The 16600-nt window shown below is 40.7% G+C and overlaps 1 protein-coding gene across 1 annotated transcript; it reads right to left on the reverse strand.

Annotated features, from left to right (window-relative positions):
- Window positions 1-15083: 15083 nt before the first annotated feature.
- Window positions 15084-16034, reverse strand: LOC138441569 (olfactory receptor 2V1-like). Its single transcript, XM_069592697.1, has one exon. The coding sequence runs from the start codon at window positions 16032-16034 to the stop codon at window positions 15084-15086; it is 951 nt and encodes a 316-aa protein (XP_069448798.1).
- Window positions 16035-16600: the final 566 nt, after the last annotated feature.

Here is a 16600-nt window from a genome sequence, read left to right on the forward strand (position 1 = left end):
GGTCGCACAGAGTCAGACATGACTGAAGCGACTTAGCAGCAGCAGCAAGGAGACAAAAGAACTGTACATAGAAAATTATGACACTAATGAAAGAAATCAAAGATGACATAAACAGATGGAGTGATATTCCATGTTCTGGGTAGGAAGAATCAATATTGTGAAAGTGACTACACTACCAAACACAATCTACAGATTTAATGGGATCCCTATCAAATTACCAATGGCATTTTCATAGAACTAGAACAAAAAATTTCACAATTCATATGGAAACACAAAAGACCCAGAATAATCAAAGCAGTCTTGAGAATGAAGAATTGAGCTGCAGGAATCAACCTTCCTGACTTCAGATTATACTACAAAGCTATAGTCATCAAGACAGTATGGTACTGGCACAAAAACAGAAATATAGACCAATGGAACAAGATAAAAAGCCCAGAAATAAATCCATGTACCTATGGGTACCTTATTTTTGACAAAGGAGTCAAGAATATATGATGGGGCAAAGACAGCTTCTTCAATGTATGGTGCTGGGAAAACTGATCAGCTACATGCAAAAGAATGAAATTAGAACACTTCCTAACACCATACACAAAGATAAACTCCAAATGGATTAAAGACCTACATGTAAGACCAGAAACTATAAAACTCTTACAGGAAAACATAGGCAGAACACTCGATGACATAAATCAAAGCAAGATCCTCCATGATCCACCTAGAGTAATGGAAATAAAGACAAATGTAAACAAATGGGACCTGATTAAACTTAAAAGCATTTGTACAGCAAAAGCTTTTTTACAGTAACTATGAGCAAGGTGAAAAGACACCCTCAGAATCGGAAAAAATAATAGCAAATGAAACAACTGACAAAGGATTAATTTCCAAAATGTACAAGCAGCTCATACAACTCAATACCAGAAAAACAAACAAACCAATCAAAAAGTGGGAAAAAGACCTAAACAGACATTTCTCCAAAGAAGACCTACAGATGGCTAACAAACACAAGAAAAGACGATCAACATCGCTCAATATTAGAAGAATACAAATCAAAACTACAATGAGTTATCACCTCACTGTCAAATGACCATCATCAAAATGACCATCTACAAACAATAAATACTGAAGAGGGTGTGGAGAAAAGGGAGCTCTCTTGCACTGTTGGTGGGAATGTAAACTGATACAGCCACTATGGAACAAGGTATGGAGATTCCTTAAAAAGCTATGAATAAAGCCACCATATGACTGAGCAATACCATTCATAGACATATACCCTGAGGAAACCAAAATTGAAAGAGACACATGTATCCCATTGTTCATTGCAGCACTATTTACAATAACTAGAACACGGAAGCAACACAGATGTCCATTGACAGATAAATGGATAAAGAAGTTGTGCTACGTATACACAATGGAATATTACTCAGCCATAAAAAGGAACACATTTGAGTCAGTTCTGATGAGGTGGATGAACCTAGAACCTATTATATAGAGTGAAGTGTTTCAGGAATAGAAAGATAAATACCATATTCTAACACACACATATATATAGAATTTAGAAAAATGGTACTGAAGAATTTATTTACAGGGCAACAATGGAGAAACAGATATAGAGAATAGGCTTATAGACCTGGGGAGAGGGGAGGAGAGGGTGAGATGTGTGGAAAGAGATGCATGGAAACTTACATTACCGTATGTAAAACAGATAGCCAAGGGGAATTTTCTGTATGGGTCAGGAAACTCAAACAGGGGCTCTGTATCAACTAAAGGGGTGGGATGGGGAGGGAGATGGGACAGAGTTTCAAAAATGAGGGGATATATGTATACCCATGGCTGATTCATGTAGAGATTTGACAGAAAACAGCAAAATTTTGTAAAGCAATTATCCTTCAATTAAAAAAGAAATAAAAAAAAAACTGGAACATAAACTCACCAAATTGGTAAGAATCAGAAACACGTTGGATGGTTAATTCTATAAATTTATGTTTGGAGCCGTGGAGTTGGAGGAGTGTCTGTTTAAGTCTTTCTCAGATGACCGCCTGCTCATGCATTGCTCAGAGGACTAGATCTTTGCTTATTTCCTGGGTCTGACACATCTCTGCTGAGCTTCACCAAGTGGAGTGGAAGGTGAACTGTGGGGAGTTGAATGGGTATGGTAAGTGCTGAAGGAGGTGAGAAAAGACCAGAAGATGAGGGATTAAAGGTTAACAGGAAAGGGAAGAAATGGATCTGACTTCAGGCTTCTTCCTATAGACTGTCAGGCTAGATACAGGGATACCTCCTTGTTATCAAAGGTTGTCAGCAACAAGGACTGGAAAGATGGTAATCTTAGTTTTCTTGGTCAAAATTGTTATCATTGCTTATTTGTTCCCCAGTCTCTGGACTCAGCTCCAAAGTAGGCAGACAAACCTGTTGAGTCATTACCACAAGTGTGCCCTCATCAGTCTGGCGTCCATGGTTATGCTTCATTCCTGCCAGTGCTGATCTGGAATCTACCTCCCTGAGCTGTTCTCTGGCTCTCTTGGTGGGCATATCTCTGTAACCTACCAGGTCCTAGGATTTCCCTGTCTCCTGCCATGATCTTCGACTCTGGACAGTTTACTTATCACTGCTGAGATGAAAATGGCATTGGGCGTGTACATTGTCCTACACCTGGAGACGTAAAAAAATTAAATATATGATTAAGCCCCTTCCATACCCACTATCAGTCACCTATAAGGTGGAACCAAGGCATATGCACAAAGACATCTTCTCAGATGTCTTAGAGACATAAGCATGACCCGGGTCATGACCACAGCATCCCAAGAATCTCACTCTTGCTTCTTTTTTTCTATTCATAATTATATTCCTATCTCAAACTGTTTCAAGACTCTTTGTCCCTCTTTTGCACCTCTCCAATTTTTACTAGGGGAAATTCTTGAATTGTAAACGTGACATCACACAAGACAGAAGGAACACACTCCAAGAAAGCACCCCTGGAGGCCCACCACTTGTAGAGTGAGCAATGACTGGTCCTTCCTTGGTAAATTCAATGAGTGTCACTGAATCTTGGAAGAGTCACTGCCTCTCATCAGTTTAGAGTCAACTGAGGTTGTACACCAGGTAACGTGAATGATGCACAACCGGGAGACAGATGTGTCTAAGTCCTTGCCCTCATATATACCAGAGTCCAAGTAGCAAAGTGGGGTGAAAGGTTAATCTACATCCAGAGAGATATTTCTGAGTTTTGAGGTTCTCCTGACGCATTTGACATAAAACTTACTTCAGTGGCAGTGCCTGCTGTGTTGGGAAAATATAATTAAAAAGCAAATGTCCTCCCTACCCTGAAAACCTTCCACAAAGGTAGATGAGAAAGAAAACTGTTTTATTTTTGAATAAGCATTAAATCAGAATGTGATTTGCATCACAGATGATCTGCTAAGAAATTGCACAGAGAAGGAATATCAACCTTCTATATAGCTAGGTGGTGACAAATTATTACATACATGCACTCAAGATAAACAATAACTAGTCGTCAAGGAAGAAGCCTTGACAGCAACTTTTGTCAGGTTCCATGCTTAATTCATATGGCAATTGGCATGATTCTCTGTGTTTGTTACTTGGCTTTTTCCAAAGGAAATACAGACTTCTCACAGGTTTTGACAAGAGAGAGTTCTGCAGCTTGGAGCAAGGTGCCTGTAGAAGTTAGGGTCCTGCCCTCCTACAGAGTGTGGGAGGTAAGGATTCTATCTTCCTTGATGATTACATTTCAAAGAGATGGATTTTAGATCCTTGAAAAGACATTTCTGATTCAGAAGTTTGGTTAGAGATTATTTTACTTTTAAAAGATTGATATAGCTTATCAATTCCTGGGCTTCCCAGGTGGCACTAGTGGTAAAGAATCCATCTGCCAATGCAAGTAGATGTAAGAGACACGGGTTCAATCCTTTGTTCAGGAAGATCCCCTGGAGGAGGGCAGGATACCCCACTCCAGTACTCTTACCTGAAAAATCCCTTGTATAGAGGAGGCTGGTGGGTTACAGTCCATAGGGTCGCAAAGAGTCAGGCACTTTGCATGCATTCACTTACCTTATCAGAAACATAAGGAAGTTACAATTATACTTCTTCTAAGTAATTGCTAAGGAAAGAGGGAGGTAGGAGTCTTTTCCTTTGTTTTCAAGTTAGTTTGTCCTTACATCTATTCCCCCCTTTCCCACCTCCTCTCTCTCTCTCTTCACACCCAAGACTCACTAGAGGAAGAAATTTTCCTCTACTTGTCTAGGCTTTCAGGATGGTCTAAGAATTAAATACACCGGATACACATTTACTGGAGAAAATCAAACAAAGATTTAATAACTTTCATACGTGGGAGAGACCCAAGAAAAGTGATTAACTCACCAAAAGGACAAAAGTGAAAGTGGAATTCCTTCAGTCTGACTCTTTGCGACCCTGTGGAAAGGACCTCACCTTCAATACTATCTTGGCTTTCAATACAAAAGAGGATGTTGGCGGTCCTGGTTTGTGACTATTTACATGGTGATGAAAAAGCAAATGTTTGGTAAATAAATGTTTGCTGGGCTACGCAGTGACAATGGGAAACTGAGTGACCTCTGATCTCTAGGCCCTACCTAGAGTCTGCTCTCACACACAGGTACACTGAGTCCATGTTCTTTGCAGATTTCCCTTTTGGTACTCTTTTAAATTCTTTTAGGTACTTGGGGTGAAAGTCAGTTCCTTCTTTAGTCTTTTGGGACTTGATTATTTTCAGCTCTAAGTAAATCCATATTCTAAGGAGACATTTTGGGGTGACAAATTTTATTCTCCACATCTTTTAAAATCTATATTCCTTTTGCCTAAATCTACAGCTATTCACCTGTTATTTAAAGCTCCTCTCTCTCCCTTTCATTCTCTGACTCTCCTCTGAGGGCCTGCTTCTTAGCCTTTCAAGAGAAATAAGATCAAATCCTGCTTGATAATCACTGATGTCAACTGAGAAGAAATGAATTTTCATGGCAGGAGGAAAGGATGGGGCTATATCAGAGATCTGAGGTAGAAATGGAAGATGGTTATTTTCCTTTTGTGATAGAGTTGTCTGGTAAGTTATATTGTTTTTATGTTTGCTTTTTCTTCCCTCGGGGTCAATGCCATGGACATCTGGAATGATACCTCCCTATCAGAATTTATCCTTTTGGATGTGTTCAGCTACTCACCATATGACTTCTTCCTTTTCCCGTTGTCCTTCTGGCCTCTGCTACTGCCCTGGCTGACAACATCTTCTTCCTCCTGACTGACAGGCGACTGCACACCCCCATGTACTTTTTTTCAGCCAGCTCTCTATCATGGACCTGACCATGATGGGTACAGTGGTGCCCAAGATGGCAGCTAACTTTATCTCAGGAAGTAAATTCATTTCTCAGGGTGGCTGTGCCACTCAGGTCTTCTAAATGGTCAGTGCTTGCTCCTGGCCGTCATGGCCTATGACAGGTACATGGCTGTGGGTCACACCCTGTGATAGGTACCCTGTGCTCATGAAATGGAAGACTTGCTATCTGATGGCCTGGCATCCTGGGTGAGTGGAGTAGCTGATTAACACGGGCATGGTCTTCAGCTTCCCCTACTGTGGCTCTCTCAGATGGACCACTTCTTCTGTGAGTTTCCCACCCTGCTGCACCTCTCTTGTGCAGACACATCCCTCTTCAAGGACCTCATCTATGCCTGCTGTGTGGTCATGCTGCTGCTGTCCCTGGGGGTCACTGTGGCTTCCTATGCCTGTGATTAACATGACCTCCACTGAGGGGAAACAGAAGGCTCTGACCACAGCTTCTTTCACCTAGCTGTGGTGCCTTTACCATGGGGGAGCCATCTTTAGGTACATGCAGAAAGCCTCTGCTAGGACATCAGTGGGAGAACGAGCCACCTTCATCTGCTATACCATCTTTACCCCAATGCTCAACCCACTTATTTACAGACTGAGTAACATGGAGGTAATGAGAGCCCTGCAGAAAGTTCTAGGGACATGGAGAATGTAGTCATGTCCACCCTTCTGGGGTTTCCTCTCTTGGTTTTGTCTGTCCTCTGCAATCTCAAGTCTTCTTGTGGCTCAGACTTCCTCCTCTGTACAAATTGGGCCCTTGTGCCTAGTTGGGGTGAGGCTACGAGCTGAGCAATCTGAAAATGTTTGGATACAAGAGGTCAGTGTAACAGATGATAAGTGATCAGTATCACAATGAATCTTTCCTCCATTGAGCACCACTCTCTCCATGCAATGAAGGACTGTAGATATATTTTTACCTTTTCCCCAGGTTTGCTAGGGAAAGTCTGTCTTCTGAACTGCATGTTAAAAGTGAGCAAGGAGTAGAAAGAGATTCAAAACTCATTGTCCACTGAAACGAGGTGCAAAGATCAGAGGTGGCCTGAGATGTAGAAACTGCAAACTTGGACAAGGTTACTTCATTCTCTGGGCTTCACTTTATCATCTGCATCAACATTGTTGTCATTCATTTGCTCAGACGTGTCTGACTCTGCAACCCCATAGTCTACAGCACACCGGGTTTCCCTGTCCTACATGATCTCCCAGAGTTTGTTTAAACTCATGTCCATTGAGTTAATGTGCAATCCAACCATCTCATCCTCTGTCACCCCTTTTCCTCCTTCCCTCTATCTTTCCCAGCTTCAGGGTAGCACCATAGCTACCAGTAAAATAAGTCCAATATTTCATAGCACCAACTACTAATTGGGATTTCCCTGGTGGCTCAGATGTTCAAGAATATGCCTGCAATGTGGGAGACCCAGGTTCAGTTCCTGGGTGGGGAAGATCCCCTGGAGAATGGAATGGCTATCCAATCCAGTATTCTTGCCTGGAGAAATCCATGGACAGAGGAGCTTAGTGTAACACAAACTCAAGTTCAATGTTTCTGATGGTGTTAAGCAATATGATGAGATTTGTCCTTTCTTGAAATTGTACTTTAAATATAAGTATCAATGTGCAAAATATCAAAGAAAAACAGCTAGAACTTTTTAGTTTTTGTACATGAAAAATACTTTGTTAAGTTCAGAGATTGCAAATTTGTCATTCCATGCTAGTAGGAATTTGAGGGAAGATTGAGTCTCTATCACTGATACCAAGTTTAGAAGGGAAATAAGGTGTGAGGAGAAAACTTCAGCAAGAACTGGCTTCTATCATGTTCCTATCACTAGGGCTCTGGAGAGGTTTGTGAACTAATCTCTTAAGCCATGCCTTCGACAAACATATCCCTGAATGCTGCTGCTGCTGCTGCTACTGCTGCTAAGTCACATCAGTCGTATCTGACCCTGTGTGACCCCATAGACGGCAGCCCACCAGGCTCCCCCGTCCCTGGGATTCTCCAGACAAGAACACTGGAGTGGGTTGCCATTTCCTTCTCCAATGCATGAAAGTGAAAAGTGAAAGTGAAGTCGTTCACTCATGTCAGACTCTTCACGATCCCATGGACTGCAACCCACCAGGCTCCTCTGTCCATGGGATTCTCTAGGCAAGAGTACTGGAGTGGGGTGCCAGTGCCTTCTCCGATATCCCTGAATAAAGTCTACCAAAAAATCCCCCCTCAGTCATTCCATTTTCACTACTCCCAAGAGACCTGCACTCATATCCTGAGAGCCTAGGGCTTTGGGGCACCAAGTTGGTGTGCACACACAGTAGTGAAGGAGGCGGCACAGTCCAGTCCTGGTCTAGATACTGATGCAAAGTGTTCCAGGCAGAGGGGACAGCTGAGCAAAGGCTGAGGACAGTGTTCGAAAGCAGAGAGCGCCAGGGAGTCTGAGGGAGAGCTGGCTAGAAAGCACAGCCCACATCTCGTACAGCCTGATAGATATTTGAAAACATAGGGCTTTGAGTAGAGAGGATGTATGCTCTGCCCCTTTTTTAAAAAATTACCCTGTACCCTGCAGAGTCCACCACAAGGCTCCTCTAGTCGTTAAGATGAGATGGCATCTTGGCATCTCATGGTAAGAGGTCATGGCACTTGGACTGTGGTGAAAATTAAGATAGCAGAAGTAGGCAAGTTCTGGGTACTTGTCTTTGGTCTTTTTAAAAAAATTAAGTATAGCTAATTTACAAAGATTTGTTAGTTTCAAGTGTACAGCAAAGTGATCCTATATATGCGTGTGTGTGTTCATACATAGCATATATATATATTCCCTGTGCTATACAGTATTCTGGGTACATTTAGAAGGTTAAGTCAGCTTATTAATTAATGTTTTTAGCTCATGGTTTTAGCAAGGATAATGAGTAACTGCACTTAACATACTGTGCACTGTGAGCTCTTTGTTAGTTCTTTCTATTAAAAATGCATATATATTTTAATAATCAACATATTCCTTTGAAAGTGATGGGCAATTTTGTGCCATTTAAAGGAAACAAGTTTTCAGGTGGTTCTTTATAATGTCAATGAGTTTTTGGGTGGGTGTATTATAGACCAACATGTGTGCTGCCCAACATTTCATTCTGCAACCTCCCTAGTGTCCAAGGGGACTTGGTCCTGGTCACTCCTTCCTCCCACTTCTCACAGACACAAGTTTCTAGTTGTACTAGACCATCCCCACACCACGTCTCCTCCTTCTCCCTTATGGGCTCCACTGGAAGGCATGAGTAGGTGGGCATCATCACACACTGCTAGCCCCAGGATCAGACCTCCTGTGCACCTGCAGGGAAGATGAACCAGGTGGACAGGCAGTGCTGATGACATGAGGGCTGTCTGCCTTGTTGAAGTCAAAGAATTGTACCTTCACCAGCAGCCCCAGGTGAAGGGACAGTTCTCCAGCAGAAGGACCCTCTGGAGTGGAACCCTGGTTCATGGAGAGGTTGTCCATTGGGGAAATCAGCCCTGGGGCTGATCATGACCACCTCCTCCATGAACAAGGGTTCCACCCAGTGTGTAGGGTTCTGGGGCCTTCACCTCTGCTGTCCTCAGCTTAAATGAGGCTGTACCTTAGCCAAAAGGTGCAAGTTCCACAGGTGAAGAGGTTTCTGTACAGATCTTCCTCTATTTACCATGCAGTTAAGTATGGATAAATGTACTCTAGTTGAAAATAGTGTAAATTGAAAATGCATTTAATACATCAGGCCTACATGCCACTGCCCAGTACTGTGAGAGAGTTTTGTACCTTATATTACAAGCTGGATTCAAGATTGCTGGGAGAAATATCAATAACCTCAGATATGCAGGTGACACCACCCTTATGGCAGAAAGTGAAGAAGAACTAAAGAGACTCCTGATGAAAGTGAAAGAGGAGAGTGAAAAAGTTGGCTTAAAACTCAACATTCAGAGAACTAAGATCATGGCATCTCGTCCCACCACTTCATGGAAAATAGATGGGGAAGCAATGGAAACAGTGACAGATTTTATTTTGGGGGGCTCCAAAAATCACTGCAGATGATGAGTGCAGCCATGAAATTAAAAGACACTTACTCCTTGGAAGGAAAGTTATGACTGACCTAGACAGCATATTAAAAAGCAGAAACATTACTTTGCCAACAAAAGTCCATCTAGTCAAAGCTATGGTTTTTCCAGTAGTCATGTATGGATGTGACAGTTGGACTATAAGGAAAGCTGAGTGCTGGAGAATTGATGCTTTTGAACTGCAGTGTTGGAGAAGACTCTTGAGAGTACCTTGGACTGCAAGGAGGTCCAACCAGTCCATCCTAAAGGAAATCAGTCCTGAATGAATATTCATTGGAAGGACTGATGCTGAAGCTGAAACTCCAATACTTTGGCCACCTGATGCGAAGAACTGACTCATTTGAAAAGTCCCTAATGCTGGGAAAGATTGAAGGTGGGAGGAGAAGGGGACAACAGAGGATGAGATGGTGGGATAAGTGGATGAGATGGTGGACATAAGTTTGTGTAGACTCCAGGAGTTGGTGATGTACAGGGAGGCCTTGCGTGCTGCAGTCCATGAGGTCACAAATAGTTGAACACGACTGAGAAACTGAACTGAACTGAACTGATCATTATCCTGGGAAAATTACAAAATTTGAACAGTTTCTACTGAAGGCATATTACTTTCATACCATTGTAAAGCTGAACCATTTAAATCACACTACTGTAAGTTGGAAGGGCTTCCCTGGTGGCTCAGTGGTAAGGAACCCACCTGCGAATGCAGGAGTCATGGGTTGGATTCCTGGGTCAGGAAGATCCCCTGGAGAAGGAAATGGAAACCCACTCCAGGATTCTTGCCTGGGAAATCTCATAAACAGAAGAGCCTGGTGGCATCCATGGGGTCACAAAAGAGTTAGACACGACTTGGCAACTAAACAACAACAATAAACTATAAGTTGGGGACATCTTTATTTATCTATAGACAATTAGATGGACATGAATGTATCAAGTGACTCCCAGGTGTCAAGTCCCACGTGAAACTCCAAAATAGTCCTGCTCTGATGTCACTTATGTCTTTGTGGGAGAAAATTGATGATCAAAACTGTAGGAATGGTATGAATATTGATGCCTCCATTTTCCTTTTTTTTTTTTTTGCCTTTTTCTTCAATAATGAAGTCTCAATCTCATTATCTGTTTATCTTTGATTTTCTTTCAGTTTCTTTCAGTTTGAATATGATATGCCTAAAGTTTAAGACTTGTTTTGGTGTGTTTTTGGCATTCGCTTTTTATTGAGGTATAATTGACATATCACATTATATTAGTTTCAGATGTACAACATAATGATTTAATATTTGTGTTTATCGCAAAACAGTCACCACAATAAGTATAGTTAACATGGGTAACCACACATAATTTCAATTTTTCTCTTCTGATGTGAGCTTTAAGATCTACTCTCTTAACAATTTCAAATATGCCACAAAATATTGTTAACTACAGTCATTATTAACCATGCTTTACATTACATCCCCAAGATATATTTATTTTATAGGTTGTACCTTTTGACCCTCTTGAAACATTTTGCCAGCCTTTCCTAATTGCCTCTGGCAACAACCAGTCTCTACACTTCATCTATGACTTTATTTTTTCTCTTTTTTTGATTCCACATATAAATGAGATCATCAAGTATTTGTCATTCTCTGTCTGACTCATTTCACTTAGTATAATGCCCTCAAGGTTCATCCATGTTGTCACAAATGACAAGATCTTCATCTTTTCTATGGCTGAATAACATTCTGTGTTATTTACATGTATATAACATTCCATTATATGTATATATGTGTAAATATTTAAATAACACAGAATGTTATTTATATATATATGTAATGACATTCAACCAAAGTGGAATGACATTCATGCCAATTTTTTTAAATTTTATTTTTTTTTTTTATTTTAAAATCTTTAATTCTTACATGCATTCCCAAACATGAACCCCCCTCCCACCTCCCTCCCCATAACATCTCTATGGGTCATCCCCATGCACCAGCCCCAAGCATGCTGTATCCTGCGTCAGACACAGACTGGCGATTCAATTCTTACATGATAGTATACATGTTAGAATGCCATTCTCCAATTTTTAACATATATATATAAATAACATGTGCGCACATGTGTCCATATATATGTATATATACATATCATATTTTCTTTATCCAGTCATCCATTGCTGAACTCAGGCTGTTTGCACATCTTGGCCATTGTAAATAGTGCTGCAGTGAAGAGGGTGTGTAGATATCTTTTTGAATGAGTGTTTTCATTTTCCTTGGGTAAATCCTCAGCAGTTGAACTGCTGGATCATAATGTTATCCCACTTTTAATTTTGGGGGATTCCATAGTGTTTTCACAGTGGTGGCATCCTCTACATCTCTACCAACAGTACACAACGGTTCCCTTTTCTCCACATCACTGCCAATACTTGGTATTTCTTGCTTCTTTTCTTTTTTTTTTTTAAATTTTTAGTTTTTTATTTTTTACATTTTAAAATCTTTAATTCTTACATGCTAACAACCATACCAGTGGGTGTGAGGTGATAGCTCATTGTGATTTTAATTTGCATTGTGATTTAATTTGGTGATTAGAAATACTGAGAACCGTTTCACGTGCTGGTTGCCATCTCTATGACTTCTCTGGAAAAATATCTCTTCATATCCTTTTGCCCATATTTTAAATGGTCTAGTTGAGATTTACTGCTATTGAGTTATATCAATTCTTTATATAATCTGTGTATTAATCCCCTATCCAATGTGTAATTTGAAGATATTCCTCCCATTCATTAGACTGTCTTTTCTATTTGTTTAAAGTTTTTCTTGCTGTGCAAAATGTTTTTAGCTTGATGGAGTCCCACTCATTTATTCTTGCTATTCTTTACTTGTTTTTACTGTCACATTCAAAAAGTGATTTCCAAGACTAATGTCAAGGATCTGCTTCGCCGTGTTTTATTCTAGCAGTCTTGCGCTTTCACATCTCCCATTTAACTCTTTAATATACTTTGAGGTAATGTTTGTGTATGTTGTAAGATAATGGTTCAGGTTCATACTATCACATGTGGTTTTCCAATTATTCCCACAGCATTTATTTTTTTTACTTTTTGGTCATGCCGCATGGCATGTGGGATCTCAGTTCCCCAACAAGAGATGGAACCTGCACTCCCTTCATTTGAATAGGAGAGTGTTAACCACTGGACTGCGAGGGAAGTCTCCCCAACGGTGTTTATTGAAGGGACTACCTTTTACAACTTTGTTTTCTGGGTTCAAAATATTATCTTGTAAACAATTTTCTGAATCTATTAAGATTATCATTGATTTTATTCTTCATTTTATTAAGATGATATATTACCTGGATTTACTTGTAGATATGGTGCAATCTGTGCAACCCTAGAATAAATCTGAGTTGATCATTGCGTATGATCTTTTAAATGTATTGTTCCATTCAGTTTGAAATATTTTGTTAAGTATTCTTTTCATCTATATTTATTTATTAGGGGTATTGGCGTGCCATTTTCTTTTCTTGTGGCATCTTTGCCTGGTTTTGGTAGCAGGGTGACACTGATCTTATAAGTAAATTGAAAGTGTTCCCTCCTCTTTTGTTTTTTGGAAGAGTTTGAGAAGGCTTGGTATTAATTCTTTTTTGAATGTTTGGTTCTAGACTGCTTTTGCTCAGAGATTTTGATTATATTGATTCAATCTCCTAACTACTAATGAGTCTATTCAGATTTTCTTTTTTTCATGTTTTAGCCTTGATTATATGTTTCTGGAAATTTATTCACTTTCTCTGGGTTGTCAAATTAATTTGTTTATAATTGTTCACATTTTTATGATACTTTATATTTCTATAGTGTCATTGTATTGTGTTTGTTTCCTTTCAGACTTTATTTGAGCATTCTGTTTTTATATCGATGTGTCTAGGTGAAGTTTTTTCAATTTAGTTTGTGTTTTTATAGAACCAGTTCTTGGTGTCATTGTTTTCTTCTATTGTCTTTTTAACTCTATATCATTTATTTTGGCTCTATTCATTTTCTTCAGTCTATTGTATTTTGGGCTCATTTGTTCTTTTTCTACTTACTTGAGTTATAAAGTGAGATTGTTTATATGTCACTTTTCCTGTTTTCTTTTAAATGTAGACATTTATTGCTATGAACTTTCCTCTTAGAATTCCTTTTGTTGCATTCCATAAATTTTGGTTGCTGTGTCTCTTTGTATTTTTGTTTCATGGTATTGTTGATGCTTCTTTTGATTTTTTTTCAGGTATTTTTTGATGTTTCTTTTTATTTGTTCTTTGATCCATGGTTGTTCAGTAGCATGTTCAAGACCACAAATCTGTGAGGCTTTTTTTTTTTTTTCTGTTTTCTTGTAATCAATTTCTAGTTTCATATTATTGCGGTTGGAAAAGTGCCTGACATGATTTCCTCTTCTTAACTTTAAGAATTTTCTTGTGACTTAACATATGATCTAACCTAAGCAATGTTCTCTGGGCATTTGAGAAGATTATGTATATTGTTACTTTTGCATTGTTGTGGTTGTTCAGTCACTAAGATGTATCTGACTCTTTGCAACCCCAAGAACTGCAGCACACCAGGCTTCCCTGTCCTTCACTATCTCCCTGAGTTTGCTCAAACTCATGTCCATTGAGTTGGTGATGTCATCTCATCCTCTGTCACCCAGTTCTCCTCCTGCCCTCAATCTTTCCTAGCATCAGGGTCTTTTCCAATGAGTTAGCTCTTCACATCAGGTGACCAAAGTATATGAGCTTCAGCTTCAGCATCAGCCCTTCCAATGAATATTAGGGTTGATTTCCTTTAGGATTGACTGGTTTGATACCCTTATTGTCCACAGGACCCTCAAGAGACTTCCCTAGAATCACAGTTAGAAAGCACCAATTCTTTGCCTTCCATCCTTCTTTATGGTCCTACTTTCTCATCTGTACATGATTACTGGAAAAACCATAGCTTTGAATATATGGACCTTTACCAGCAAAGTGATGTCTCTGATTTTTAATACACTGTCTAAGTTTGTCATAGCTTTTCTTCCAATAAGCAAGTGACCTATTTAGCAAACTCTAAGTTATTGTCATTGCTGAGTTTAAATGTGTCACAAATCAAGTTTCCCCAAAGCAAAGTGAGATAGACTTTGCATGCAGAAAGTTTATTGGATAGTCTTCTCAGTATGAAGACCTATAAAATGGGAAGTTAGCTAAGGAAGCAAAACTGGATACAGGGAGAAGTGGTCCATGATGCCTATGTGTAGTGCTCTGGAGTTGGGGAGATCTGGAGCTGGATGGACTCTCAGAGTCAAACTGAGGCAAGGTAGCCAAGCCTTTTTAATCCTCCATTGACCTCCCCAGGCATCCTTCACTATCCCAAGGAGAAGCAAGGCCTAAGGCAAGATGTCTCTTCTCAGCTATGAGCAATTCCTTGAGAAGAACACAACTGAAAACTTCCACCTGTCAACTCTTTCAACGACCATGGAATGAAGGACATGTGTCTTCTATTCTTGTAACTCTGTCAGCCCAACTTTTTGTCCAAATTGCCACACTCGTCATGAACATGATAGATTGAGTTGATGTCTAAATTTGACTAACCTTAATCAGAGAATGACTTTTATTTTTAGTACGGCACATTCATATCTCTTCTAATGAAACTACAGTTGATTAGGTCAGGTTTCCTGGCCCCAGAGCACATCTCCAGGTGCCAAAACCAACCTAGTTCTGCCCAACACCACAAGAACACCTCCCCAGGAGTTTCTTGAGAGCACCAGCCACTTCCTTGTTCCTCAGGCTGTAGATAAGTGGGTTGAGCATAGGGGTAATCATGGTATAGAAGGCTGAGACCACCTTGTCCTGCTTGGAAGAATGATAGGCCTGAGGCCGCATGTAGGTGATCATGGCGGCCCCGTAGAAGAGAGACACAGCTGCCATGTGAGAGGAACAGGTAGCAAAGGCCTTCTGCCGACCTTCAGCAGAACGTATGTGGAGCACAGTTATCAGGATCCTCAGATATGAGGCAGAGATGACAGAGAAGGGCAGGAGCAGCATGAGGACACAGCACACATAGATCATAGTCTCATAGAGGGAGGTATCAGCACAGGCCAGCTTGAGCACTGCAGGGACCTCACAGAAGAAGTGGTCAATCTCTTGGGAGCCACAGTAAGGGAATCGTAGTGTAAAGATAGCCTGGATCAGCCCATCCACCAGGCCAAAGAGCCAAGATCCTGCCACCATGAGCCAGCAGACACAGCGGCTCATGACCACTGAGTACCTCAGTGGGTTGCTGATGGCCACATAGCGATCATAGGCCATGAAAGCCAGCAGGAAGCACTCATCTCCCAGGAGGGTGAGAAAGAACAGGATCTGGAGCCCACAGCCTGTGAAAGATATGGAACCATGCCCCAGGAGATAGTCAATGGCCATGCGTGGTACAATGGTGGAGATGAGCATGAGGTCCATGAGTGACAGCCAGCTGAGGAAGAAGTACATGGGACTGTGTAGACGGGAGTCAGTGTTGATGAGGAGGATCATGAGCCCGTTGCCAGAGAGGGCCACCAGAAACATGACCACGATAATGGAGAAGAGGAGGAGGTGCAGTGGTGAGTGTGTGAAGAGGCCCAGGAGGATGAAGTGGGAGATGCGAGTCTGGTTTCCCAACAAGGCCATCGTTCCTTCAGAGGGAAGTGCCATAGAGAGGACTGGGATCTGGAAGCAGGAGGTTTGTGTTCAGTGCCATAATACTGAGATCATTGCAAATTTTTCCAATATGCTGCCCTCTTTAAATGTTATTTGATTTAGAATAAAAGGTATGGTTTCTTTAAGAAAAAATATCCTAACAAAAATGCAGGATACCTCTGTTGCCTTTACTTTTAAATCTTTCTGCACATAATTAAGACGCCTGTCTTAACCCATTATTGTTAAAGTAAGCACTGCTTCTACTTCTGCTAGGATTGGTCTGTACTCCAACCCACAGAGTTCTGGGCCGGCCTCACTAAAGGACCTAAAGCAGCAAAGACATTAACAACTGTGTGAACTGAGCACTGTTATGACATTTTTGAATCTCAATTTTCTTATCTTAAACTGGGATAACAACTGTCTATGAAGTGATAGTAAAGGTTGAAGATGACAACATAAGCAGTGTCTTGTAGTACAGAAATATTGATAGCTGACATTACTTGATCATTTCTCATGTGCCAAGCACCATGATGAGCACTCTGTAATCATATTTAATC

The sequence above is a fragment of the Ovis canadensis genome, chromosome 5 (genome assembly GCF_042477335.2).
Source record: "Ovis canadensis isolate MfBH-ARS-UI-01 breed Bighorn chromosome 5, ARS-UI_OviCan_v2, whole genome shotgun sequence".
In the NCBI taxonomy this organism is placed as follows: domain Eukaryota; kingdom Metazoa; phylum Chordata; class Mammalia; order Artiodactyla; family Bovidae; genus Ovis; species Ovis canadensis.

Coding starts and splice junctions, on each gene's coding strand:
- LOC138441569 (XM_069592697.1), bottom strand. CDS start 16,034: ATGGCCTTGTTGGGAAACCAGACTCGCATCTCCCACTTCATCCTCCTG.